This window comes from Carcharodon carcharias, chromosome 34 (genome assembly GCF_017639515.1).
Source record: "Carcharodon carcharias isolate sCarCar2 chromosome 34, sCarCar2.pri, whole genome shotgun sequence".
In the NCBI taxonomy this organism is placed as follows: Eukaryota; Metazoa; Chordata; class Chondrichthyes; order Lamniformes; family Lamnidae; genus Carcharodon; species Carcharodon carcharias.
In genome coordinates, this window is record NC_054500.1 from 20,803,583 (window position 1) to 20,829,309 (window position 25,727).

At 45.7% G+C, this 25,727-nt stretch overlaps 1 protein-coding gene across 3 annotated transcripts in view; it reads right to left on the reverse strand.

Annotated features, from left to right (window-relative positions):
• Positions 1–21,624, reverse strand: part of sirt2 (sirtuin 2 (silent mating type information regulation 2, homolog) 2 (S. cerevisiae)) — a 32,302-nt gene extending 10,678 nt beyond the window's left edge. For 2 of the 3 annotated variants that reach the window (XM_041179307.1, XM_041179308.1), the window contains exons 1-11: positions 21,494–21,624; positions 20,277–20,314; positions 18,654–18,702; positions 15,155–15,271; positions 13,673–13,714; positions 11,872–11,978; positions 10,677–10,733; positions 10,327–10,395; positions 7,141–7,270; positions 5,095–5,154; positions 3,661–3,716 (exon numbers count right to left, since the gene is read on the reverse strand). In XM_041179307.1, coding sequence (XP_041035241.1) covers positions 3,661–3,716; positions 5,095–5,154; positions 7,141–7,270; positions 10,327–10,395; positions 10,677–10,733; positions 11,872–11,978; positions 13,673–13,714; positions 15,155–15,271; positions 18,654–18,702; positions 20,277–20,314; positions 21,494–21,509 — 741 coding nt within the window. In that variant the 5' untranslated portion in view covers positions 21,510–21,624. Of the gene's footprint in view, positions 1–3,660; positions 3,717–5,094; positions 5,155–7,140; positions 7,271–10,326; positions 10,396–10,676; positions 10,734–11,871; positions 11,979–13,672; positions 13,715–15,154; positions 15,272–18,653; positions 18,703–20,276; positions 20,315–21,357 lie in introns of all 3 variants that reach the window. The other variant, XM_041179309.1, reaches the window with a different exon arrangement.
• Positions 21,625–25,727: the final 4,103 nt, after the last annotated feature.

Consider the following 25,727-nt stretch of genomic DNA (forward strand, 5'->3'; position numbering starts at 1 on the left):
GACACACATGAACGGTGCTATATAAACAATAACTTATATTTATATAGCACCTTTAATGTATTAAAACATCCCAAGATGCTTCATTGGAGCATTATAAAACAAAGTATGACACTGAGCCACTTAAGACGATATTAGGGCCGATGATTAAAGAGGTAGGTTTTAAGGATTGTCTTAAAGCAGGAGAGGCAGAGAGGTGTAAGGAGGGAATGCCAGAGCTTAGGGCCCAGGCAGCTGAAGGCATGGCCGCCAATGGTGGAGCGATTAAATCAGGAATGCACATGGGGCCAGACCAGAATTGCATGAGTGCAGGGATCTCGGAGAGTTGTGGGGCTGGAGGAGATTACAGAGGTAGGGAGGGGGTGTTGAGAGGTGGGAGGCCATGGCGAGATCTGAAACCAAGGATGAGAATTTCAAAATCGAGACTTAGCCAGGTGTCAGTGTAGGTTGGTGAGCACAGGGATGATGAGTGAATGGGGCTCGGTGAGACTAAGTAGAGTTTGGGATGAACACAAGTCAATCAAATCCACTGGGATTGTCCTCTTTACTGCAAGTAAGGTTACAGGGAGATTTAAAACAAATGTTCAACATGATGGAGGGTTTTATTACAGTAAAAAGGGAGTAACTGCCTCGAAGGGCAGGAGAGTTGATAACCAGAGGACACTAGTTTAAGATAATTGGCATATTTTTCTGTAACGAAGATTTCATATTAAGTGAGTTTAAAACGCTGTGGTAGATTTCTTGAAGAAGGACTAATAATAGAACTTTTGCCTCACACACGCACAGAGTGACCTCAAACACGTCTTAAACTCACCAGTGACCATGCATCATTTACTGGCTGTTTCCTGTGTCTATTCAATTCAAGGGAACTGGCTGCAGCAATTTTAAAATATTGCTCACCCTTCAGTTAAGCAGAATTTTAATTACTGTAATGCAAGCGATCCTTAATTCCCCATTCCTTTCGTGGTTTTGCAACAAATTGGCTGCTTTTATTTTCAGAAATATCGCGTTTTTCTATTCATGACTATGCAAACGCTGGTGATGGAAACAGCGTTGAAATTCTTGGGCCTGTGCCCTTGGTGTGGCACTGCCCCAACATAAATAAAGCCTCCGTAACTCAGAGCTAAGGGAATGGTGGAGGTGGGGGAGGTGGGGTGTTTGGGAGGCAAGGGGGTTTTACATTCAGCTGTGATGGTCTCCATAGTCGGTCAGCATTCACTACCTTGCACATTTGGACAAAGTACTGGAGGGTGGCTAGAGCAAATCAGCACCCTTGGAGAAGGCAGACACCAGTAAACCTTTTTAAAAACAATGCTGAGTTTCATTAGAAACTGTTACAGGTCAGTCCGAGTCAACTAGAATAATGCAAAACTTTAGGGATTCTTCTGCTCTTTGCTTGCAGACAGTAACTGGCTTCAGATCAATGCTCCAGCTGACCTTGGTTGATTGCACCTTCAGCTGCCTCGATCCTAAGCTCTGGAATTCCTTCCCTAAACCCCTCTCTCTTATGACAGCTGTAGTTCAGTAGGTAGCACTCTCCCCTCTGAAGCACAAGGTTCCGGGTTCAACTCCCACACCAGGGCTTGAGCACAAAAACCAAGGCCGACTCTCCAGTCGACTCCACTGAGGAAGTGCTGCACTGTTGCAGGTGCCGTTTTCTTTGGATGAGTCGCTCAGTTGAGGCCCCAGCTGCCTGCTGAGGTGGATGATAAAGATCCCGTGGCGCTATTTCGAAGAAGCGCACGGGAGTTCTGCCCGGTGACCTGTCCAATCAACATCACAAAAAACGATTATCGGGTCACTGCCACACTGCTGTTTGTGGGAGCTTGCTGTGCACAAATCAGCTGCCCGGTTTCCTACATTCAACAGCGACGACACTTGAAAAGTATTTCATTGGCTACAAAGCACTTTTGAGACGCCCAGTGGTGGTGAAAAGTGCTATATAAATTTAGGTCTGTCTTTTCTTTTTCCTCCTTTAACATGGTCCCTAAAACCTATTCCTTTTACCTAGGCTATTGGTCACCATCCAAACATCCTCCTTAAGTGGTTCGATGTCAGGTTTTGTTTGACAGTGCTCCTGTGAAGCTTTGAACGTTTTATTACAGTATCTGGAAGACAGTTTTGGTCTCCTTTTTTGAAAAAAAGATATAATTGCCGTAGAAGTAGCTCAGAGAAGGTTCACTTGACTCATTCCTGGGATGAAGGGCTTATCCTGTGAAGAGAGGTTGAACAGGTTGGGCCTATAAGATGGAGAGGAGGAGAAATTTTTCTCAGAGGCGTCGTTAGTCTGTGGAATTCTCTTCCCCCGAAAGCAGTGGAGGCTGGGTCACCGAGTTTATTCAAGGCCGAGTTAGATTTTTGATAAGACAAGGGAGTCGAGGCTTATGGGAATTGAGGCCACAAACAAATCAGCCGTGATCTTATGGAAGGTGGAGCAGACTGGAAGGGCTGAATGGCCTACTCCTGCTCCCAAGTCCTATGTAGGTGCTATATAAATGCAAGCTGTTGCTTATTCAGTTTGTCATTTTGCACACACTCAGTATCTGGAGCGGTGAGGCAGTTACATAACATGTGGCTAAGGAGGTGGGATCACAGCCTGATTTTCACCACCTATTCCACGCTGGCACAAAGGGAGTTTTGGCAGATGCCAATTTTCTACTGGAATGTCTGGGCAGGAGGGAAGGAGACAGGGGAAGGGTGGATGCCACATTAAGCAAAACTCAAAGCAATGCCTCCCTGGCTATAGCAAGCCCAGGGGACTAGGCTTCCTAATGATGCCTCTTTACCTCTGCCACTGTGGAAGTAATGAGGTAAACGAGTGGTTCAGGTCTGGAATGCACTGCCTGGAAGTGTGGTGGAGGCAGGTTCAATCAAGGCATTCAAGAGGGCATTAGGTGATTATTTGAACAGAAACATTAGATGATTATTTGAATAGAAACAACATGCAGGGGTATGGGGAAAAGGCAGGGCAATGGCACTAGGTCATAATGCTCATTTGGACAGCCAGTGCAGACTCGATGGGCCAAATGGCCTCCTTCTGTGATTCACTGAAGGTGGGCAGAAGTAATGTTTTTTGCCCCCGTTTGTCTGCAAGCAATATATCTCAAAAACTAATGGACTGGTTTCCACGAAACTTGGCACACAGATAGGTTATGGCTCAAGGAAGAACTGATTAGTTTTTGGCAAAGATTCAGATGGAGATTCCGGAATTTTTTTTAAGGGATCCATTAACATTGGGAGATAGGGCAAATTGACTTTTTCTTTTAGCATATTGTTGATTGTTTTTGAATGTTGTGGATTGCGTCAGCTGCTGTGGTAGAACTGGTCACAGCTGTCAAAATGTGAGCAGAGTTTTCAGAGCAGGTTGTTGACTGCACATTGGCTTGAGGCCTCCTCTGTAAGCTGCAAGCTCTTAGCAAAAAGATTTATTTTCTCAGCTTTGTGGTCACGGGGCATCAATTAGGCAGGGAAAAGCCTCAAGGAAGAGCTGAATATTTGTAAAAATGTTGAGTTAAACAGCATGGTGGAGGTATACGCTCTACTGAGTGCCCTCTTCACTTGTTGATCCAGTGTAACTGCCCTAAGCCCAAGGGACTTAGGAGCACAAGCTTTGGAGATCAATTACATTTCAACACTGACTGTGCTGATTGCACTTATACTTACGGACTCCATGGTAGCAAAGAATCGTTGGGGGAGACTCTCACCAAAGAACACAATGTCTATTTAGAGGAATGAAACGAGGATTAAACTCCGCACACAACAGTTTCCTTTTGCAACACTAAAAGCATGCTTTCAAGTCACATTTCTCTCAGCCAGCACAGCAAGACAATCAACGATGTGTCTCTGTTGGGTCACAAGAAACCAGGGGAGGGATGCTGGAAAGGAAAGACACCTCTCACGCAGCTAGTTTTGTTGAGGGGAGGGGGGGGGGGTATGAGGGAATGAGGGAGAGTAGCTGTGAGAGTGGGAGAGTGAGACTGAGACTGTGTGTGCATAAGTATAGCTCAGTATTGTCTCCCACAACCAATGGTACCAATGGGGTACTAATATTCCTTTTCCCCCAAAGACAATCTTTCTCCTTCACACTGAGCATGATTCTAGCATGAGGTAATATTTTATCAGCGTCAGTCACTCTCTGCTATCTTGCCCAAATGGCCATTATTCATGTGTAAATCTATATAATGAATCCCAAGAGGCAATGACTGAGGAGGACACTGCAGCTGAGCACAATCCTGCCCTCAGCTACATGTGCACATTTCCAGCACTGATTCGCAACTCAGGAGCAGGAACTCTGGCCGATTTGCCCCTCCATAGCCCAGGGAGTGCTGTAACTGGAGCTTCCCCATCACTGTCCCGACTGCCAATGGCTAACTCCACACAGATTAGGGATTAAAACTTGAGGCATTCCTGGTGTACGTGATGCAGCAGTGGGGAGACATCACCGCTAAGGGATTGTTGCAGCTAGAAATTTACTGCGCAGACTGATCCCAAAATGGTCAAATTAAAATCCTGACTGCAGCAGTGCCTGCAACAGAGTGACTACAACTGAGAAATTAGCTTAGGGATGAAAAATATGGCTAGATAGCTAATCACTCCCCAGTTATCCTTCTGTGAAGGTATGTGCATGCACAGGGTTTATATCCCCCAGCATAGAAGATTAAGTGGCAATCTAATTGAAACTTTTAATGATCAAAGGGTTTGATAAGATAGAGAAACTAGTTCCTCTGGTGCAGTGAATCTAGGACAAGCGGACACAATCTTAAAATTAAAGCTTTTCCGAGCAGCAATGATGTTAGGAAGCGCTTCTTCACACAAACTGAAGTGGAAATCTCTCCCCCAAAAAGCTATTGAGACTGGGGGTCAACTGAAAATGTCAAAACTTAGATTATTTTTTATTGGATAAAAGTATTAAGAAATGCAGATGGTAGGCAGTCATTTTGGGGATATCCAATTGATTGACAGTACAGGCTCTGGGGCTGAATGGCCTCCTCCTCTTCCTATTAATGAGAACAGTCCACCAACACTGATGATTTATTTTGACTATGGCGAGTTCAGATTTGACCAAGGGCTTTTGGCACCTAGTTCGATTTTACTCACCAGGCTTCACTACAGAATCGCACTGTTCACACTTTGGCAGCGGCTTTGTGAAGATCTGCGCTATTTGCAGGACGGAGAGAAAGGGGGGGAAATGGGATTAGTAACGTAATGCATATCCTAAAAACTGCAATCGCACATCACAAAATACTGCACTACACAAAGGTCGCAGTGGGAATTAACAATCACTCTCCATTCTTGTGAACGTCACAGTAGCAAATTCCTACACAGAATCACCAGAAACTACAGAGAAGATCATCCCCACGTACCTTCCCCTCCCCTACCCTCCCCATGGCCAAGATGATGCTTTTTGGGGGTGGGTGATTTAGACGCAATATTAAATGTGATTTTAGTTTTAATCCTCTCAGTCATGGCTTGCACCTGTGAATCAGAAGGCTGTGGGTTCAAGTCCCATTCCAGAGACTTAAATGCATAATCCAAGCTGACACACTCCCAGTGCAGTGCTGAGGGAGTGCTGCACTGTCAGAGGGTCAGTGCTGATGGGGTGCTGCACCGTCAGAGGGTCAGTACTGAGGGAGAGCCGCCGCATTGTCAGAGATGTTGCTTTTCAGATGAGATGTTATACCTTTCACATCCCCGGGATGTCCCAAAGCACCTGACAACCAAGTTAAAAACAAAATCTTGCATTTATATAGTGCCTTTCATGACCACAAGGCTTCTCAAAGTGATTTACAGCCAATGAAGTACTTTTGAAGTGTAGTCAATATTGTCAGGAAAGATAAATATTGTAGTGTACAGCACATAGTATATATGGATAGAGGTACTTTTAAAAGTGTCTTCATGTTAAATTAGCCAAACAAAAAACCCTTTACATTGGAGACAGTTGCTGAGGAAAGAGATATGACAGTGAAAGTATGTTTTAACAAACACCCACTCAAACACAAGAAGGGAAACAGAAAATCAAGCAGGTGAGTTAAACTAATCGCTTCCTTTAATTGCAACACCACCTACTGCTGTCCTCTCAAAATAGCTTGAGGTTAACACTGTTTGGGGTTGTGTTTTGTGATCCTAATGTTACTCATCATACAGAGAGTCTACGAAATAATCCAGGTAGCCCCAAAAAATTGTATTTGACTTGAAAACGCCTCTCAGACTTGCCACGCCTGAGGGGGTGGCGGATGGGAAGGTGGGGAGAGGGGGAGGGGAGCCTGATCAGCAGAAGAACGGCCAGAGTGAGAGAACTGTCAAATTCTGAGGCTTGTTTTGCTGGTGAAAGTTCACTGAAAACCTTACGTACCTTAGATACTAAAATGCCTCCAACATCACAAGTCGGGAAAAGCAGGTGTCAAGAAGTGGGTAGCACTCTCACCACCCAGTCAGAAGGATGTGGGATCCAATTCCATTGTGATGGAATACTCTCCACTTGCCTGGATCAGCGCAGCTCCAACACTCAAGAAGCTCAACACCATCCAGGGCAAAGCAGCCCCGCTTGACTGACACCCCGGTCACCACCTCAAACATTCACTCCCTCCACCATCCACGCACAGTAGCAGCAGTGTGTGTACCATCTACAAGATGCACTGCAGGAACTCACCAACAACTTAACAGCACTTTCCAAACCCACGGCCTCTACCACTTAGAAGGACAAGGGCAGCAGACACATGGGAACACCACCACCTGCAAGTTCCCCTCCAAGCCACTCACCATCCTGACTTGGAAATATATCGGCCGTTCCCTCACTGTCGCTGGGTCAAAATCCTGGAACTCCCTCCCCAACAGCACAGTGGGGGTGCCTCCACCACATGGACTGTAGCGGTTCAAGGCAGCAGCTCACCACCACTTTCTCAAGGGCAATTAGGGATGGGCAATAAATGCTGACCTAGTCAGCAACACCCACACCCTGTGAAAGGATAACTTTTAAAAACACTCCAGCGATTCAAGCAAATAACCTAGGCTGTCAATACAGTGAGGTGCTGAGGGAATGCTGTTGGAGGTGTGAATACTGGTTTACTGTCCTGGTACAGAAGCTATATAATAACTACCATTCTGTTACATGGGTTGGTGAGGGGTGTATGAATGCAGACTTACTTTTCATCCAGTCCAGGTTATATTGCTTCTTGCACGCACTATTGGTACAGTGAGAGGTGTAGAATGTCCCATGTGCCTCTATCAAGTCCTCGTCCTTTAGCCCAACTACTCGCTCCAGGGTGTCAATGTTCTAGAAGAGCATTAAGGAAAAATAATAGCAAGAGAAGCTTAGGTTTGATGCCAGGAAGAACCTCCTGCCACAGAGAGTCAACAACCACTGGGTACAAGTCTGAATTCACTGCATGTCCTCAGTAGGGATAAGGTGCTGAGATACAACAACGTCTCAAGTGATTAGGGGAGGCAATAGTGCAGTGGTATTGTTGCTGGACTAGTAATCCAGACACTCAGGGTAATACTCAGGGGACCCGGGTTCGAATCCCACCAATTGAATTCAATACAAGAAAAATTTAGAATCAAAAGTCTAATGATGACCATTGTTGTAAAAACCCATCCTTTAGGGAAGGAAATCTGGTTGAACAAGGGCAATTAGGGATGGGCAATAAATGCTGGCACCCACATTCAATGAATTTAAAAAAAGAAAAAGGTAAACAGCAGGTTATTGATACGAGTTCCCTGCTCTCTAGTGTCAGCCATGGGCTCAGTTGGTAGGTCCCACAAGGTCCCTGGTTCAAGCCCCACTTCAAGATTTGGGTACAAATCTCATAAAGCCCCTACCATGGCCAATTAACCAAATTACACTCTAACCATATCCAAGCAGTCCATGTCCAAAGGCAGCAAGACCTGGACAATATCCAGGTTTGGGCTGACAAGTGGCAAGTAACATGCCACACAAATGCCAGGCAATGACTATCTCCATCTCCAACAAGAGAGAATATAACCTATGCCCCTTGACACTCAATGGCATTACCATTGCTGAATTCTCCACTAACAACATCTTGGGGGGCCACCATTGACCAGAAACTGAACTGGACTAGCCATATAAATACTGTGGCTACAAGAACAGATCAGAGGCTAGGAATCCTGCGGCGAGTAACTCACCTCCTGACTCCCCAAAGCCTGTCCACCATCTACAAAGCACAAGTCAGGAGTGTGATGGAAAACCCTCCACTTGCCTGGATGAGTGCAGCTCCCACAACACTCAAGAAGCTTAACACTATCCAGGACAAAGCAGCCTGCTTGATTGGCACCCCCTCCACAAACATTCATTTCCTCCACCACTGATTAACAGTAGCAACAGTGTGTACCATCTACAAGATGCACTGCAGAAACTCACCAAGGCTCTTTAAGCAGCACCTTCCAAACCCACGACCACTACCATCCAGAAGGACAGAAGATGCATGGGAATACCATCACCTGGAAGCTTCCCATCCTAGCTTGGAAATATATCGGCCGTTCCTTCACTGTCGCTGGGTCAAAATCCTGGAACTCCCTCCCTAACAGCGCTGTGAGTGTACCTACACTACAGGGACTGCAGCGGTTCAAGAAGGCAGCTCACCACCACCTTCTCAAGGACAACTAGGGATGGGCAGTAAATGCTGGCCCAGCCAGCGAAGCCCACATTCCTTGGGTGGATTAAAAAAAAAACCGCACACATTGAAAAGGATTGCTTAGGCAAAGTAATCAAATGTGTCCGGCTCCTATGGAACTGCACCCCAGTAGGAGCCAGCATCTTCACAAGGGCAGACTGTGGTCAGTAACTGACTCCTCACCGAGACTGTCTCAGAGGATACTTCTATACAAAGCTTGTGCCATTGGCTCCTGTGGATTCGTAGAAACTATAACTTTTATGCTGTGGATCGAGACCCACATGCCGGGGACCAGGTTGCTAGTACAGCAGGAAATGCAGTGCAGTCTTCTTCCTGTTAGGCAATCCCTTGGGGATCAAAGATGACTTGCTTCCGCCCTGGTTCAATGGATTCGGAGCTGATAAGCGCAATGCGTGATCTGCAAACTCTGCTCCACATGTGGGGCAGGTGGTGCTTGAAGGGTCAAGTAGATGGGCTAAAATAAAAGCAAAATACTGCAGACGCTGGGGAGCTGAAACAAGAACAGAAAATGCTGGAAAAGCTCAGCAGCCTTGGCAACATCTGCGGAGAGAGAAACAGAGTTAACGTTTCAATTCCGATACAACTCTTCTTTGGAACTCGGTTCTGAAGAAGAGCCAAACGGACTTGAAACGTTAACTCTGTTTCTCTCTCCGCAGATGCTGAGAGCGCTGCTGAGCATTTCCAGCACTCTTTGTTTTTATGTGGGTAGGCATGTTGTTTGGAGGTTTGTGCGCTCCCCCTCTGACGCCTCAACTTTGCCTCTGCGCGTTCCTGACGAAGACTCTCGCTGTGCCCGGTGCCCTCCCAAATGAGCCCTCTCCATTTTGGTCAGTCACAAGCCAGGGACTCCTGTGAGTCAGCTGGGAACGTCTGGCCTCTTCAGGGCTGTTGCGAGGACGCCCCTAAAGCAGTTCCGCTGTCCTCCTGGGAGTCTCCTGCCACGTCCGGGTTCCGAGTAGAGCAGTTGCTTCTGGAGTCTGGTGGCAGGGGGGACTAACAACTTGTCCCACCCAGCGGAGCTGGTTTCGAGTGACTGGTGCCCTTGATGCTGGGCATGTTGGCCTAGGGGGCGGACACAGCTGTTGGACCACCTTTCTTGTCACCGAGTTTGGAGGATCTTGCAAAGGCATTGTTGGTTGTGCTGTTCTAGCTTTGCGATACCTGCTGTAGGTTGTCAAAGTCTCCAAATCATATAGAAGTGCAGGGACCATTGCCAAAGCCAACCAAGGCCTTAGTCTCGGGTTCAAGATCCTGGTCCTCAAATACTCTTTTCTCCCGTTGGCTGAGGGGTGAGTTGGCACATTGGAGGCGATGATGAATTTTGTCGTCTATGTCGAGAGGAGGCTCCCAAGATACGGAAAATGGTCCACGTCTTCCAGGAATGCAATACAGAAATACAAAAGATGATAAGGGATGCAGTTATCTACTAGGCCACAAGGTGGCAGCCAGCTCAGAAGCAACAGGACGGAAAACATATAACAACTACTGTACTTCAATATAGACGCTTCATTCATTTTACACTCCCTACTACACTGTACTTAGATTTCTCCCCCTGCAGCTTGCTATGCCGAAAGTCTGTTCCGCCTGACCTTTGAACTCTCTCAGCCAGATTCGGGTCGTTTGCGAGCCATCAGTGAAACAAGCATGAAAACAGTACATACACAATGGTGGACCGTACCTGTGTATAACAGCGTAACAGCAATCCCTTATCTCGCAGCATCCGCATGAAGTAATGGCAAACTGTGGGCTGCAGAAGATACATATCCGTTAGTAAAGGAGGCAGAAAGGATGAGGTCGGTGCCTTCTGTCCAGCATTTATAACGAATACAGATGTATTTTCTTAGTCTTAGGAGCACTGGGAGTAACCGCAGAATCCACTCCAGCTAACAGGACAGGCTGGATATATAAGCCTGGATTTGCCTAGTCACAGTTACAGGCTGCTTTTAAGAGGCTGGGGAGGGGAAGGGGGAGGTGGGGTGCTAGATTGAAATATATTTGGCAAACTCTTTCAGACGCAACATCTCTTACCTTAAACTGCCCTGGGTACAGTTCCTTCGCCAATGCAAAAAATGGTTCCGGGTGTTGCTGAAATATAACAGATGAATGTTGGTAACATTCAAAGTGGCACAGGGCATTAAAAGGCAGCTGCCCACATGTGGGTGTCCAATGCCTTACAATGGAGAGCCTTTTACTTGCCCCAAGGGAGTAAAGCCAGTCTACAGCAGCACAATATCGTCCCCCACCTCACCCCAACCCATGCCCCCACTGCGCTAAAACAGAAACACCCGACCTTCCCCGCTCAGCACATTCCCTCGGACAATAGGAAGCATAACAGGGGAGGAATTCCAGATACAATCCCATGTCTTCACTGGCATGGGTGCATTACTGGCTGCAAGAAACAAACACTTTCATTTGTATAGCGTCTTTCACAACCACTGGATGTCTCAAAGGGCTTTACTGCCAATGAAGCACTTTGGAAGTGGAGCTGCTGTTGTAATGCAGGAAATGAGGCAGCCTGTTTGCGCACAGCAAGCTCCCATAAATGATGATGTGATAAGGATCAGATAATCTGCTTGTGTGACTTTTGTTGAGGTATAAATATCAGCCAGGCCACCAGGGAAAACTCCCTCTGCGCTTCTTCGAAAAATAGTGGCCGTGGGATCTTTTGCACCCACCTGAGTAGGCAGATGGGACCTCTGTTTAACGTTTTATCCGAAAGACGGCACCTCTGACAGTGCGGTGCTCCCTCAGTACTGCACTGGAGTATCAGCCTCAATTTTTATGCTAAAGCCCTGGAGTGGGACTTGAACCTGGAACTTTGCGATTCAGAGGTGAGAGTGCTACCAACTGAGCCACAGCTGTCTTTAAAAGCCCAAGGAGACTAATGGCGCTTTTAATGTTGTAAGCTGTCCTCGGGTGCTTCCCAGGAGTGTAATTAAATCCGACTCCAATTAACACAGAGATTTTAAGAGAGGTGACCAAAAGCTTGGTCAAAAAGGTAGTTTTAAGGGGCATCTTAAAGAGCGATCAAACACAGCAGCCTATCAGGATGCACTCCGAAACTGGCTCAACAAGCAAGGGCAGCGCAGCAGCAACCCCTCTCCACAGAGCCAGGACACAAACCCACTGTGTAAGACACTGTCAGCTCTGTGCATGATGTTCTTGTCTGGCACGAATATAATGCATTGTAATAGCCGCACCTTGAAAAGTAAGCAACAATCACCTTGAAGTAGCCAGTTTCGAAAATCGCCTCTGGATAGGGCAGGTCGTATTTCTGCAGGTTGTGGTACAGGCCGGTGCTGGGAGTGCGGAAGTCAGGGATTCCTGCCGCTGCATGAGGAAGAGAATTCGCAGAGAGAACGTTTAGCGGGGACAAAAAAAGACGCTTTGCTAAGCAGTGGCTGATCAGGTCAGCGAAGGCAACTCGATGTTGAGAGACCAAAGTGAAGGATCTCCCATTATGTAGAAAAATGCAGTTTCCATTCTACACCAGCACCACTCACATCACAACATGACGTATATAAATAAACATAAATCTACACGAGCTCTACATTAGCTCCTGGTCAGCAATACCTCCATTTTAATATTCAAATCCTTGTTTTCAAATACCTTCATGGCCTTTCTCCTCCTCCCCCCCCCCACCACCCCCCCAAACTATCTCTGTACTCTCCTCCAGCCCTCCAGGATCTCTGCACTTCTCCAATTCTGGCTACTAGCACACCCACCACCCCCTGCCCACCTGATTTTAATCGCTCCGCCACTGGCAGCTGTACTTTCTGCAGGAGTCAGGAGCGTGATGGAATACGCTCCACTTGCCTGGATGAGTCCAACGACACTCAAGAGGCTCCACACCACCCAGGACAAAGCAGCCCCACTTAATTGGCACATCAACCACAAACATTCACTCCCTCCAACACCGGCGAACAGTGGCAGCAGTGTGTGTACCATCTACAAGATGCACTGCAGGTGCTCACCAAGGCTCCTTCGACAGCACCTATGACCATGACCATCTAGAAGAACAAGGGCAGCAGACAGATGGGAACACCACCAGCTGCAAGTTCCCTCCAAGCCACTCACCATCCCCGACTTGGAAATATATCACTGTCGCTGGGTCAAAATCCTGGGACTCCCTCCCCAACAGCACTGTGGGTGTACCTACACCACATGGACTGCAGTGGTTCAAGAAGGCAGCTCACCACCACCTTCTCAATTAGGGATGTGCAATAATGATGATCTAGCCAGCAATGCCCATATCCCGTTAGTGAATAAAACATAAAGCTGCCTAGGCTGTTAGCTCTGAAGTTTCTTGTCTAAACCTCTCCGCCTCTTTCTCACCTCTTTTAAGACAACCCTAACTCTGAATAAGGCTTTGGTCATCTGTCCTAGTGTGACTCAGTGTCAAATATTGTTTGATAACGCTCCTGTGAAGTGCGCCTTGGGGTGCTTTGCTACATTAAAGGCCACTATATAAAAGCAAGATTGTTGAATCTACAACCATGAACCTAAGCAGCAGTAAAGCAAAATAGGCTCAGGCTGGCCTACTGTACATAACACAGGGGAGATGGTGGCATAGTGGTAATGTCACTGAACTAGAAATCCAGGGAATGCTCTGGGGTCACGGGTTCAAATCCCACCACAGAAGCTGGTGGAATTTTAAATCAATTAATAAAATCTCAGTAATGGTGACCATGAAACTAAAAATTGTCGTAAAAACTCATCTGGTTCACTAATGTTCCCCTTTAAGGAAGGAAATCTGCTGTCCTTACCCGGTCTGGCCTACATGTAACTCCAGATCCACAGTAATGTGCTGTTGGCTTTTAACTGCCCTCTGAAATGGCCTAGCAAGACACTCAGTTGAAGGGCAATTAGGGATGGGTGGCAAATATGCGAAAGGATCATATTTTTAAAAACATTTTTTAAATCCACAGAAATACCTTCTCACTTCCCAATCCTGGAATTAGCTTGGGCTGCAGTGAGCATAAATCTTAAAAAGTCCCCTTTGTAAGAAACTCATTAACACTTACATGTCGATATGCCAGCTCCGACCATGCATATAATCTTTTCACCTGAAAGGAAATTCAATTAAAGGTATTAATGTTGAACAAAGCGTCGGCACTCAAATAATATTCCTTTTTCTCCCTCTCCCCTTCATCCTTCAATTTTGCCAGGCAACACTGGGGGGAAAAAAGATGAATTTTTAAAAAATGTGCTTAAAAATGCACGAATAAACTAGCTAACTTCAGACAGGTCAGGTATCAGAGTATGGTGCCGGCAATGGTAAAACAGTCAACCCAGTTCAGTTCCTTGCCGAGCGAGTTCATAACAGGAGCTGCCTAGGGAAATGCGACCACAACTTTCTCTCACACCGTCACCAGGGTAGAAGCCTGGGAACAGGTACCTGACCGCCTTCTAAAGCAGGGGTGGGGAACCCACGACCCGTGGGCTGGACCCGGCCCCTTGCTCAGTTTCATCCGGCCCACAGCAAGATTTCTAAAAAAAACATAGGCCTATGACAGCGGGGCCTTCAACACAGCATTTATCATCATCGTCACGAATTTGCTTTGGATAAAAGCGTCAGCGAAATTGCTGTAATACTTAACAAGATAACATTCAAATTCAGCCATCGCATTGAAACAGCGGGTGAGTTGGGACGTTTCTGTACTCTCTCTAACAAAACCAAATTAAATTGATTTTAAGTGTGCGTGGCCCGTGACTGATTTTGTCTGTGTGTGAATGGCCCGTCATATAAAAAGGATTCCCCACCCCCAGGGAGAGATCAATAGCAATAAGGTCCATCGAGGTCACTGGAAGGACGGTAGGTGCTTGTGAACAAATTTTTTAAAAATCGCACCGGTGACGCGGGAACTCTTCTGAACCATGACTGCAGCATCTGGCTGGGGCAGAGTCGTGGGAGCTTTACTCAGCATCCACCTGCTCCCACTCTGATATCACCCCTGTTTTAAAATTCTCATCCCTGTCTTCAAATCCCTTGCTCGCCCTCTCTATCTTTGTAGCTTCTTGCAGCCCTACAAGCGTCAAGATGTCTGTGCTCCTCCAATTCTGGCCTCCTGCGTATTCCTTGATTTTAATCACGCCCCCATTGGCGGCTGTGCCTTTAGCTGCCTGGGCCCTAACCTCTGGAATTCTCTCTCTAAATCTCTCCAACCCCTCGTCCCCCCTTTAAGAGGCTCCTTTAAAACCTGCCGCTTTGACCAAGCCTTTGGTCACCTGGCCTAATACATGCTTACGCGGCACCGTGTCAAAATTTGTTTGATAACGTTCCTGTGAAATGTTCCGAAAAGTTCTACCTCAATAAAGCCGCTACATAAATGCACGTTACTGTTGTTGAAGTACTCCGTTCGCAAACAACCATCTGGTAAGTGCCAAAATGTCAAAAGTCGTCTTCCACCAGCCCCCCCAGTCACTCAGAAAAATACAAAGCAAAGTGAATGTCCAAGCGAATGTCCTAGATTGAAACAGCACTTGAGATTTAACTGACAACTTACATTTTTTGTTCAGGATGTACTTTGCTATCCCTTCCAGACTGAGTTCTTCCAGGATCTTTGTGGGTTGTTGCTCCCGCAGATCAAGTGACCGTGACAGTAAGTTCCTCAGAAAATCCACTGCAGAGGAAAGCTTGGACAGTAAGAAATCTCAGAATCTTACAGCGCTAAAGGAGGCCGTTCAGCCCATCGTGCCTGTGACAGCTCTTTGAAAAAGCTTTCCAATCAGCCCCACTCTTCCCTCACAGCCCCCTTTTATCCAATTCTCTTCTGAAAGTTGTTATTGAATCTAGCTACCGCCACCCTTTCAGGCAGCGCATTCCGGATCACAACAACTCGCTGCGGTAGAAATCAAATTCTCATCTGCCCCTCTGTTTCCTTTACCAATTATCTTAAATCTGTGTCCCTCTGGTTACCAAACCTTTTGCCAGTGGAAATAGTTTCTCCTCATTTACTCTATCAAAACCCTTCATTTTGAACACCTCTATTAAATCTCCTCTTAAACTTCTTTTATCAACTTGTAAACCTTTCCAACATGTGTCAATGGCAGGCAGCGAGACTGGGAGAGATTCCTAGTCAGCTGTCTGAAGAAGGGAACAGTAAACCACTGCAGTATCTTGCCAGGTATAACCATGGACCAACACAGAAGTCTATGGTTGCTAATGCCCCTTTAGGGCCTGGTATCTAAAGAAAGGGAAAGAAACCTTCTCTGCTCGGAGGAGACCCCCAATCCCTGCTTCTTCAGTCTCCCTACATCACTGAAGACCCTCATCCCTAGTACCATTCTAGCAATCCTGGTAAAACACCTGAAACTAAATTGTGTCCCACTCCCTACGACTGGCATCTCTCAAACTTTCAGCACCAAACTCACACAATAAAAAGGTGAAAGCAAGTATTCTCTATTCAAAAACGCCAGTTTTATCTCTACATAATTATGAATGCTAGCAGGCCTCCTGTGGCCTTGCTCACACTGGTGCAGAGAATACAGTTGGAGTGTGACACTTACAAGATTTATGTCCTATCCGAGATTTTTATGACTATATTTTGCTCTGGTTCTAATGGTCATCAGGTCAACACATTTCATAGTCAAAAGTCCATGCGAACTTAAGACACCAGATTAATAGACAGAGTCTCTACCCTATTCTAAACATAACTAAGCAATCACTGCAAGCTCACTATTGGGTCAGTTGGTTGCTCTTGGGCCAGAATCGGTCTCCCAAACTGACAAACAGCAGCGGCTTTTGCCCCTCTTTATGCTTATTTCGTTGCTTATATATGGTCGCATTTGTGACACCTCACACAAATCACGAAGTTTTAGTTTGTGACCCTTGGGTCATAAAGTTTAACTTGGTTAGGCATCGTATGTATGACCCCTTAGGTGCCAAACAGCTAGTGCAGACAGGAGGCTCGTGCTCTGGGGGACACGGGTTCAAATCGTAGCTGGTGGAATTTAAACTCAATTAATAAATCGGGCACATAAAACTAAGTCTCAGTAATGGTGACCGTGATCCATCATCAATTGTTGTAAAAACCAATGCCCTTTACAGAAGGAAATCTGCCGTCTTTATCCAATCTGTGGCCAATATTTTTCTTAAACTCGTACATGGGATGTGGGCGTCGCTGCCCAGGCCAGCGTTTATTACCCATCCCTAGTTTAGATCGGTATTTAAGAGTCAACCACGTTGCTGTGGGTCTGGAGTCACATGTAGGCCAGACCAGGTAAGGACGGCAGATTTCCCTCCCTAAAGGGGCATTAGTGACCCAGATGGGTTTGGACTCTAGACCCACATTAATGTGGTTTTTCTCTTAACTGCCCTCCGAAATGGCACTCAATTCAATGGCAATTAGGGATGGCCAAAAAAATGCTGGGCTTGTCAGTGACACCCACACACCATAAGAGAATAAACAAAAAGTCCATTACATGTCCCTCTGGCAAAATAACTGGTTAAATCATAGAGAATTTACAACATGGGCCATTCAGCCCATTGTGTCTGGGCTGGTCTGACGAAGAACTAACTGGCCTAATCCCACCTTCCTGCACTAGGTCCGGCCCCCTGCAGATACAAGTTAAGGGAAGCTATTTAAAATTTTAAACTTCTGCTTCCTGTATAATTTGCTCAAGATGATTTAACCTGAGTTAAGGGGCTACATGTGTGGCTACCTACTTTTACCCATACTGCTACGCTTGATCCTACACAAAATTTGTGCATTAGCCCCTTTGCCTTGTACATTTTACCTCTTACATAGGATACACGGCACAGAAATAGGCCATTCGGCCCAACCAGTCTATGCCGGCATTGATGCTCCGCTTGAGCCTCTTCACATCTTTCTTCATCTAAATCTGCCATCATAACCCTCTATTCCCTTCTCCCTCACATAAGCTATTCCAGCTTCCCCTTAAATGCATCTACACTATTCGCTTTAACCACTCCCGGTGATAGTGGCTTTCACATTCTCACCACTCTCTGGGTGTAGATGTTTCTCCTGAATTCCTGGAACATAGGGCTTCGGAGCAGGAGGAGGCCATTCAGCTCTTCGAGCCTGCACCACCATTCAATAAGGTCACGGCTGATCTGGCTGTGGTCTCAGGTCCACTTTGCCGTCTGGGCCCCCATAACCCTAGACTCCCTAGTCCATCAAGAATCTGTCAAACTCTGTCAAACAATGACCCAGCCACCACTGCTTTCTGGGAAAGAGAATTCCACATACTGACGACCCTTTGAGGGAAAACGTTTCTTATCTCCGTCTTAAACCATAGACCTCTTATTCTTATGTTATGCTCTTCACCACAAGAGGAGACTTTCTCTCCGTGTCCACTCAATCAAAATATTTCATAATTTTAAAGACCTCTGTTAGGTCAGCCCTCAGCCTTTTTTCTTCATTAGAAAAGAGAGTCAGCCTGGAGCTTCAAGACAGATGAATAGACTCTATGTTGGGTATCAAGGGATATGGGGCAAAGATACATGTCGATGATCTAGGAACATTGGAACAGGAGGCGGCCATTCAGCCCCTCCAGTCTGTTCCACCATTCAGTTCGATCATGGATTATTAACTTGTATCATTTCTGTAATCCTTAGTGCCATTGCCTAACAAGGGTCTATGGATGGAAATCTGATTGGATGGTGCAGCAGGCTTCAGTAGCAAATAGGAGTAATTCCCCAACATATTTTGCAGGTTGTAATCTGACAATTTATCGCAGACCTGTCCAAATAACACAAGACTGAAGAAAAAGGCCAACAGGGTTGACACCTCACCAACAAACCATGTGCAAGGATCCACAGGCAGAGGCCAGGGAGATAATTAGCAACCTGTTCCACTCAAAAAATAACGTGTGGCTCTCCCTAGTGAAGCGCCACACTGGTGGCTATGGAAACACACTCCAAAGATAAGCCAGGGCCTTCAGACTAGAAGAGACGAGCTAAGAGGAAGATGGGGAAAGAACATGAGCAGAATCGTGAATAAAACAAGTCAGTAAAACATGGTTGGCAGAAACTGTACGTACTTTCAGAAGCGTTGGACAGCTCACTCGTTTCCCCTTGAGAATCCGCGCTCTGAAAGGTAAAGAAAATGGCTCAAAGGCCCTGGTGCAGTTTATCAACTAGAACAACATTTCTTCGTACCTTCTATTTCTAACAGTTATCTCATTTCCTTTTTAAAGGCGCTACAATGGCACTGAGACTCTGCCTCCTTTGCCATTGGTGTTAGGAAGAAAGAAGTTTCATTTATATAGTGCATTTCACAACCTTCTGACACCCCAAAGCACTTCGCAGTCAATTAGCTACTTTTGAAATGTTGTCAGCAATGATACAAATCGCTAGACAGTCTTTTTTTTTGTGGGGGGCATGGAGCCTGAGGGGTAACTATCAGCCAGGACATGGGGAACATTCCCCTGCACGTCTCTGAACAATGCCGCATCCATCCAAGATGATCTCTTTTACATAAGAACATAAGAAATAAGAGCAGGAGTAGGCTATTTGGCTCCTTCAGCTTGCTCCACCATTCAACAAGATCATGGCTAAATGTCTACATCGACTCCCCTTTCCCACACTATCGCCACATCCCTTCGCGTCCAAAGGAATTGCCTCATCCAAGGTGGGAAGAACCCGACAGTGTAGCACTCCCTCCGTATGGCACTGAAGTGCCAACCTAGGTTAAGGCTTAAGTCTCTGTAGTGGGGCTTTGAACCAATGACTCAGAAACCAAAGTGTTATCCAGGGAGCCAGAGCTTTTCTAATAATCGTGTGAGAAAAATATGTTTCTTCTAATTCCCTTCCCGCACCCCACCCCCAACCAACCCCAGTTCAAGTCACAGGTTTATGCTTCCCTGTTACTGATTCACTAACCACAACAACCCGAGAATAAGGCATCTGAACCTCTACATACCACATCCAAGAAGGAATCATGATGAATGCACTGCAATAATATTTACCTTCTTTCTCAATGAAAGACAAAAACAATTTCATTTAGATTTCCATAACGTTGCTCAGCTCCAGTCCTGCATCAGTTGCTGAAACCCTCAGCCCTGCCTTTGTTACCTCTTCACCTATTCCAACGCACTCCTGGCTGGTCTTCCACATTCCACTCTCTGTAAACTTCAGATCATCCAAAACTGCTGTCTGTGTCCTAACTCACACCAAATGCTCACCTCTGTGCTCACTTCATTGTCTCCCAGTCTGGCCACACCTCAATTTTAAAATTCTCACCCTTGTTTTCAAATCATTCCATGGCCTCGCCCCTGTCTATCTCTGTAATCTCCTCCAACCCCACAACCCTCAGGGATCCCTGTGTTCCCCTAATTCTGGCTTCTTGAGCATTCCTGATTTCAATCATTCCACCATTTGTGCCCGTGCCTTAGATGCCTGAGTCCCAAGCTCTGGAAATCTCACTGCCTCTCCCTCTCCTCCTTTAGACCAAGCTTTTGGTCATTTGCCCTAATGTCACCTTATGTGTCTTGGTGTCAAATTTTGTAATGCTCCTGCGAAGAACCTCGAGATGTTTTATTGTATCAAAAGTGCTATAAAAATATAAGTTGTTGAGGTGCTATGAATATTTTGGGGTCAGGATTGATTGCAAGATTCCAGTGACTCAAACATGCATTTTCACAAATTATTATATGTTTAGGTACCTCACTTCCAGAGCTAGCACCTATCTTCGGCACTGAAGCTGATGAAGGAAAAGAAACAGGTTTAAGAGAATTCTTTTAGATCACACATAGATTTGCATGGGTTTAAAGGAATATCTAAACAGCCTCAGAAAAAAGGATTTGGCAGACTGCTTTCTCCATTCATTTGCACACTCACTGCACAATCACATCAACCATAACATTACCGGTACAGAATGTCTCTTGTGGAAACTAGCATATGATCTTCTAACTCCCAAATAAAAGTTCATCAAATAATGATGGAGCACATAAACAAAAACAAAAGATTAGTCCAAGGAGATCTCAATGGGAAAGAGCAGAATCATCACCAAAAGCTGCCATTCAAAAACTAAAAAAAAATGCAAAATAAGTTGGGGGCAGAGGTGATGTTCTGAAACTGTTGAACTCAATGCTGAGGCAGGAAGGCTGTAAAATGCCTCATTGATAGAAGATGTGCTGTTTCCCGAAGCTGTTGTTCATTATTACAGAGTCATTACGGCACAGAGGGAGGCCAGTCAGCCCATCCAGTCTATGCTAGACTTACATTGGGCATTGAGTTCCAAACACAAATCATATTGGACTCAAAATGTTAACTCTGTTTTTCCCGCTGCCCAGATGCTTCCTGACCCGCTGACTATTTTCAGCACTTTTTGTTTTTATTACATTGGGCATCACTGGAATAGGGGAGGAGGCTGAGCGAGGACAGAGAGATCGGACTGGAGAGGTGAATGAGTTAATGGAGCAAAATAACTTCTAATACAAAAGCAAAATACTGCAGAGGCTGGAAATCTGAATTTAAAAAAAAAAACTGGGAAATCCTCAGCAGGTTATGTAGCTTCTAGAAGAAAGAGAGAAAAATGAGTTAACGTTTTCCAGCCATCCTGATCTCAGATTTATTGTTTAGCCCATGATTTAATTAGCCCCTTTAAATGTCCCTTTAACCAGTTTGTAGCTAAGGCCCGCCTACCCAATGTTCTAACTGGCTCATTTAACCCAAGGGAAGAGAAATTCGCGCAATGCATTGGTCCAAATAGACGTCAATCACAATACGTCATCACAATCCCACCCCTTCTCAAGCGCCGCCCGACGCCATTTTCTTCGCACGCAATGCGACGGACTCGTCAACGACCGAATTTAGAATTATTCACGGCACAAAGAGAGCGGGAAACGCCCTTATGATGTGAGCTTTAACCGCCTTCCACCTTCTGACTCCGACATCGAGCCGATTTATTGTGAATCCCTACTGCCGCCGCTTTCAGTCGTCCGGCTCCGCCCTACTAACTGCTCCAACCCGAAATGCCTCCGGCCGGATAACTGGGGAGCTGAAGAAAGGTTCCGCCCTAAGGATTTATGTTGTACAGCTGAATGCTGTGCTGGGAAGTTGCTCTGTGCGCTATTTCCATACGGTCAATGAGAAGCAGAACAAGAACAAAGAGTACAAAGAACACAATGGCTGTGTAAGAGAAAATAATCATATTCATGGGAAGTGACACATGCAGTGCATTTTTACAATTGAAAAATCATTGATACCCCTGAACCTGGTGAAAAGTGATGCCATAATTACAGAGCCGTGACTCAGTAGCCAGCTTGGTCGGGGCGGGGGGGGGATGGGGGCGGGCTGGTAGCCTTAGTTCCAAAGCTGTCAGCATCAGGCAAAATATAGGAACAATCAGGCGGGGATCACCATGTTTCCAGATCTCAACTGTGTTGCCAGGGCAAGTCATTGCAGTTGGCAGACACTTTCTTGCAAGGGAATTATCAAATGTTAATTTTTATCTGTGAACAATGCACTGTAGGGATATTGGTACAGGGATAATATTTTGATATGGCAGTTTGCTGCCACTGACACTTGCACATGACAGCAAGCAAAAAATAAACATAAAACATCCACACATATTAACATTATCAGGATTTGAAAAGAAAGAGAGACTTGCATTTATACAGCACCTTTCATGACCTCCCAAAGCGCTTTACAGCCAATGAAGTCGTTTTTGAAATGTAGTCACTGCTGTAATGTAGGGAACCAGGCAGCCGATTTCCGCACAGTAAGCTTCCACAAACAGCAATGTGATAATGACCAGAGAACCTGTTTTTAATGATGTTGATTGAGAGATAAATATTGGCCAGGACACCAGGGACAACTCTTCGAAATAGTAGCCATGGGATCTATTACACTCACCTGAGCAGGGAGATGGGCCTCACTTTAACATCTCATCTAAAAGACGGCACCTTGGACAGTGCAGAGGCTTGGCCGAGTGGTTATGGTACTGGGTTTGTAACCCCAAGATCATGAGTTCAAATCTCACAATGGCAAATTATGAAACAATGTAACTTCATCTGAAACAGATTGGACAGTGCAGCACTCTCTCAAGTACTGAACTGGAATGTCAGCTTTGATTTTTGCACTCAATCCCTAGACTGGAACTTGAACCTGGACTCTGAGACGAGGTTGCTACCAGTTGAGCCACAGCTGACATCAGAGTGATCGTAAAATGTTACAGCACAGAGGGTGGCCATTTGGTCCATCTTGCCTGTGCCAGCTCTTTAGAGCTGTCCAATTAGGTCTCAATCCCCACAGCTCTGTAATTTTTTTTCCTGCAAGTATTTATCCAGTCTCTTTTGAAAGCTATTATTGAATCTGCTTCCATTGCCCTTTCAACTCCCTGTGTGAAAACAAAAAATGTCACCTTTGGTTCTTTTACCAATCTTCTTAAATCTGTACCCTGTGGTGACTGACCCTCCAACCACTAAAAACAGTTTCTCCTTATTTGTAATATCAAAAGCATTCATGATTTTGAACATGTCTCGCCTCTTAACCTTCCCTGCTCTAAGAACAACACAGCTTCTTAAATCTCTCTGAAGTCCCTCATCCACTATTCTGGAAAATATCATTCGCATCATCTCCAAGGCCTTGACATCCTTCCTAAAGTGTGGTGGTCCGAATTTAACACAACTGAATCATTGTTTTATAAGGGTTTGGCGCACTGTAACTTCCTCGCTTTTGGATTCTATTACTCAATTAATAAAGCCTGGTATCCCATGTGTGTTTTTCAAAAACATTGTCTCAACTTGGAAGCTGCTGTGTTTGATTTTTGATGTGTGATGGTGACAGCAGAATCAGTGCAATTGGCTTAACTGCTGATGAGCAGGAGTGGTTTAAAATTATCATCACCATGGGGTTCTGGTCATTCTTAACCACATGAAAGAAGGGACCCGTACTTATATAGCACGTTTCACAAGCCCAGGATGTCCCAAAGCACTTTACAGCCAATGAAGCACTTTTGAAGTGTATTCATTGTTGTAATGTGGTGGATGGTAGGTTACAGTTCACTCAGGGAGCCAGAGTTGCTGTGACAACACACACCTTTCCATGCCTGTTGTAGTCTGGAGCTATGGATAGTGACGGTAGAGGTCCAACTTTCTTTCCATCACTTGACTGACCAGGAATCTCTCCCACTCGTACCACCTGCCATTGGTGTGTGCTGGAAGGATTTGCCGGTTGATATTCAACCTGTTTGGCCGCATTGCGAACACACCTTCCTTGGCCATCAAGCCCTGGAGTGGAACTCGAACACGAAGCTTTTGAGTCAGAGTCAGGGACGCTAACCCACTGCTCTACCAGACTTCTCGTTGTAATGCATGAAATGCAATTTGTGCATAGCAAGCTCCCACAGACAGCAATGTGATTGTAAGCAGATAATCTGTTTTTTTTGCGATTTTGGTTGAGGGATAAATATTGGTCAGAAAACCGGAAATAACCCTCCTGTTCTTCTTCGAAATAGTGCCATGGGATCTTTTTGGTCTGTTTGAGAGGCAAATAGGTTATTGGTTTAACATCTCAAGTGATCCGTTAAACCGTGAAAAGATGAATTAAAATTTCCAGGGTGTGTCTGGCCTATGTGGCATATCACCAGCCTTTTTATGGCTTTATTGCAGCCATACTTAGCTGCCTGCCTTAAGCTCTGGACTTCCCTCCCTAAACCTCTCCTTCCTTCAATTATGCAATTCTAAAACCTCTTCTATTGACCAAGCTTTTGGCCAAATGTTGTAACATCACCTCATCTGGCTCAATGTCGAATTTTAATGAAAGGCTGGAAATTGGGCTCCCTGAACAGACAATTAAAATCCCTGCCGACAATAATTAAATCTAATGGTATCTTTAATACTTTAAGAGGCCTCTGTGTCCTGGTATTACGCCCCGCATATTCCCTGCAGTGATTGGCTCACGTGCCGATAGGAGGGTTGATCCGATAGGTTCAGTGGGCTGTCAATCATGTACGTCACCGCAAGTCAGCAACCAGCGCCATCTTGTTCGCCGGATGTCAGACGCGAGTTAATTTACCTCCGGCGCTCTTAGAAAGCCCGTCACGCGACTGTGGTGATGATTTTATTAAATCCGCCTTTTTTTTTGCGGAGTCGGGTCCCGACACGGTCTTTTATTTAGCTCTCGCCACGCTCTTGTCCCACGGTAAAAATGTTTCCCCCCAACGCTTCCGGTCCACCTCCAAAATCCTTCCGGCCGGTGAATTCTAAGCTAAGCGAGGTTCCTGCCTTGAGTATAAGTTGATGTTCTGCCTGGACACTGGGGAGGTGGCATGTTTCAACTGGTCCAAAATGTACCGGAGAAGCAAGTAGAGGATAAGGAAAACAATCAGCGAAATGGTGATCATACCTGCTGCATTAAACAAAACAATGCAAATCTTACATTTATGAAAATTGGCGACATCATTCTGTGCAGTCAATTACCATCCATTCCCCTCTTCAAATCAGGATTCACTGACTCCAAGCCCTGTAGACCAGACCTGGAGTGTTGGGTGCAGATCTGCTCTGGGCTCCATACACTCAGAACACAAGGAGCAGGAGCAGGAATAGCTCATTCAGGCCCTCGAGCCCATTCCCTTTTTTTTTGCAAATATATACTTTATTCAAAAAGAAATATCTAAAGAAACATTACAAAAATACATTTCGAATCGCCATAACAGGAGGTGCAATAAACAATCAACTGTTTCCCCAGAGAATGTTGCACATTTGAGGTGCCTCAAAACAATTGTATTAACTATATACGTTCAAGGACAAGCTTTTATCGGAGGGGTCCTACACCATTAACCAGCCCATCGTGGCTGAAAGGCCTTAGGCAGTGGTCTCTCCCCATTGCTCCTTAGCAGTGTCTGCGCCAAGCTTGACTGCGTCCCTCAGCACATAGTCCTGGACCTTGGAATGTGCCAGTCTGCAGTACTTGGTCGGGGACAACCCTTTGCACTGGAAGACCAGCAAGTTTCAGGCAGACCAAAGAGTGTCTTTCACCAAGTTGATGACCCTCCAGCTATCAGCCCCTTGAACCTACTCTGCCATTCAATAAGATCACAGCTGATCTGATTGTGGCTCAGCTTCACTGACCTGTCTCCCCCCACTCCACAACCCTTGATCCCCTTGTCG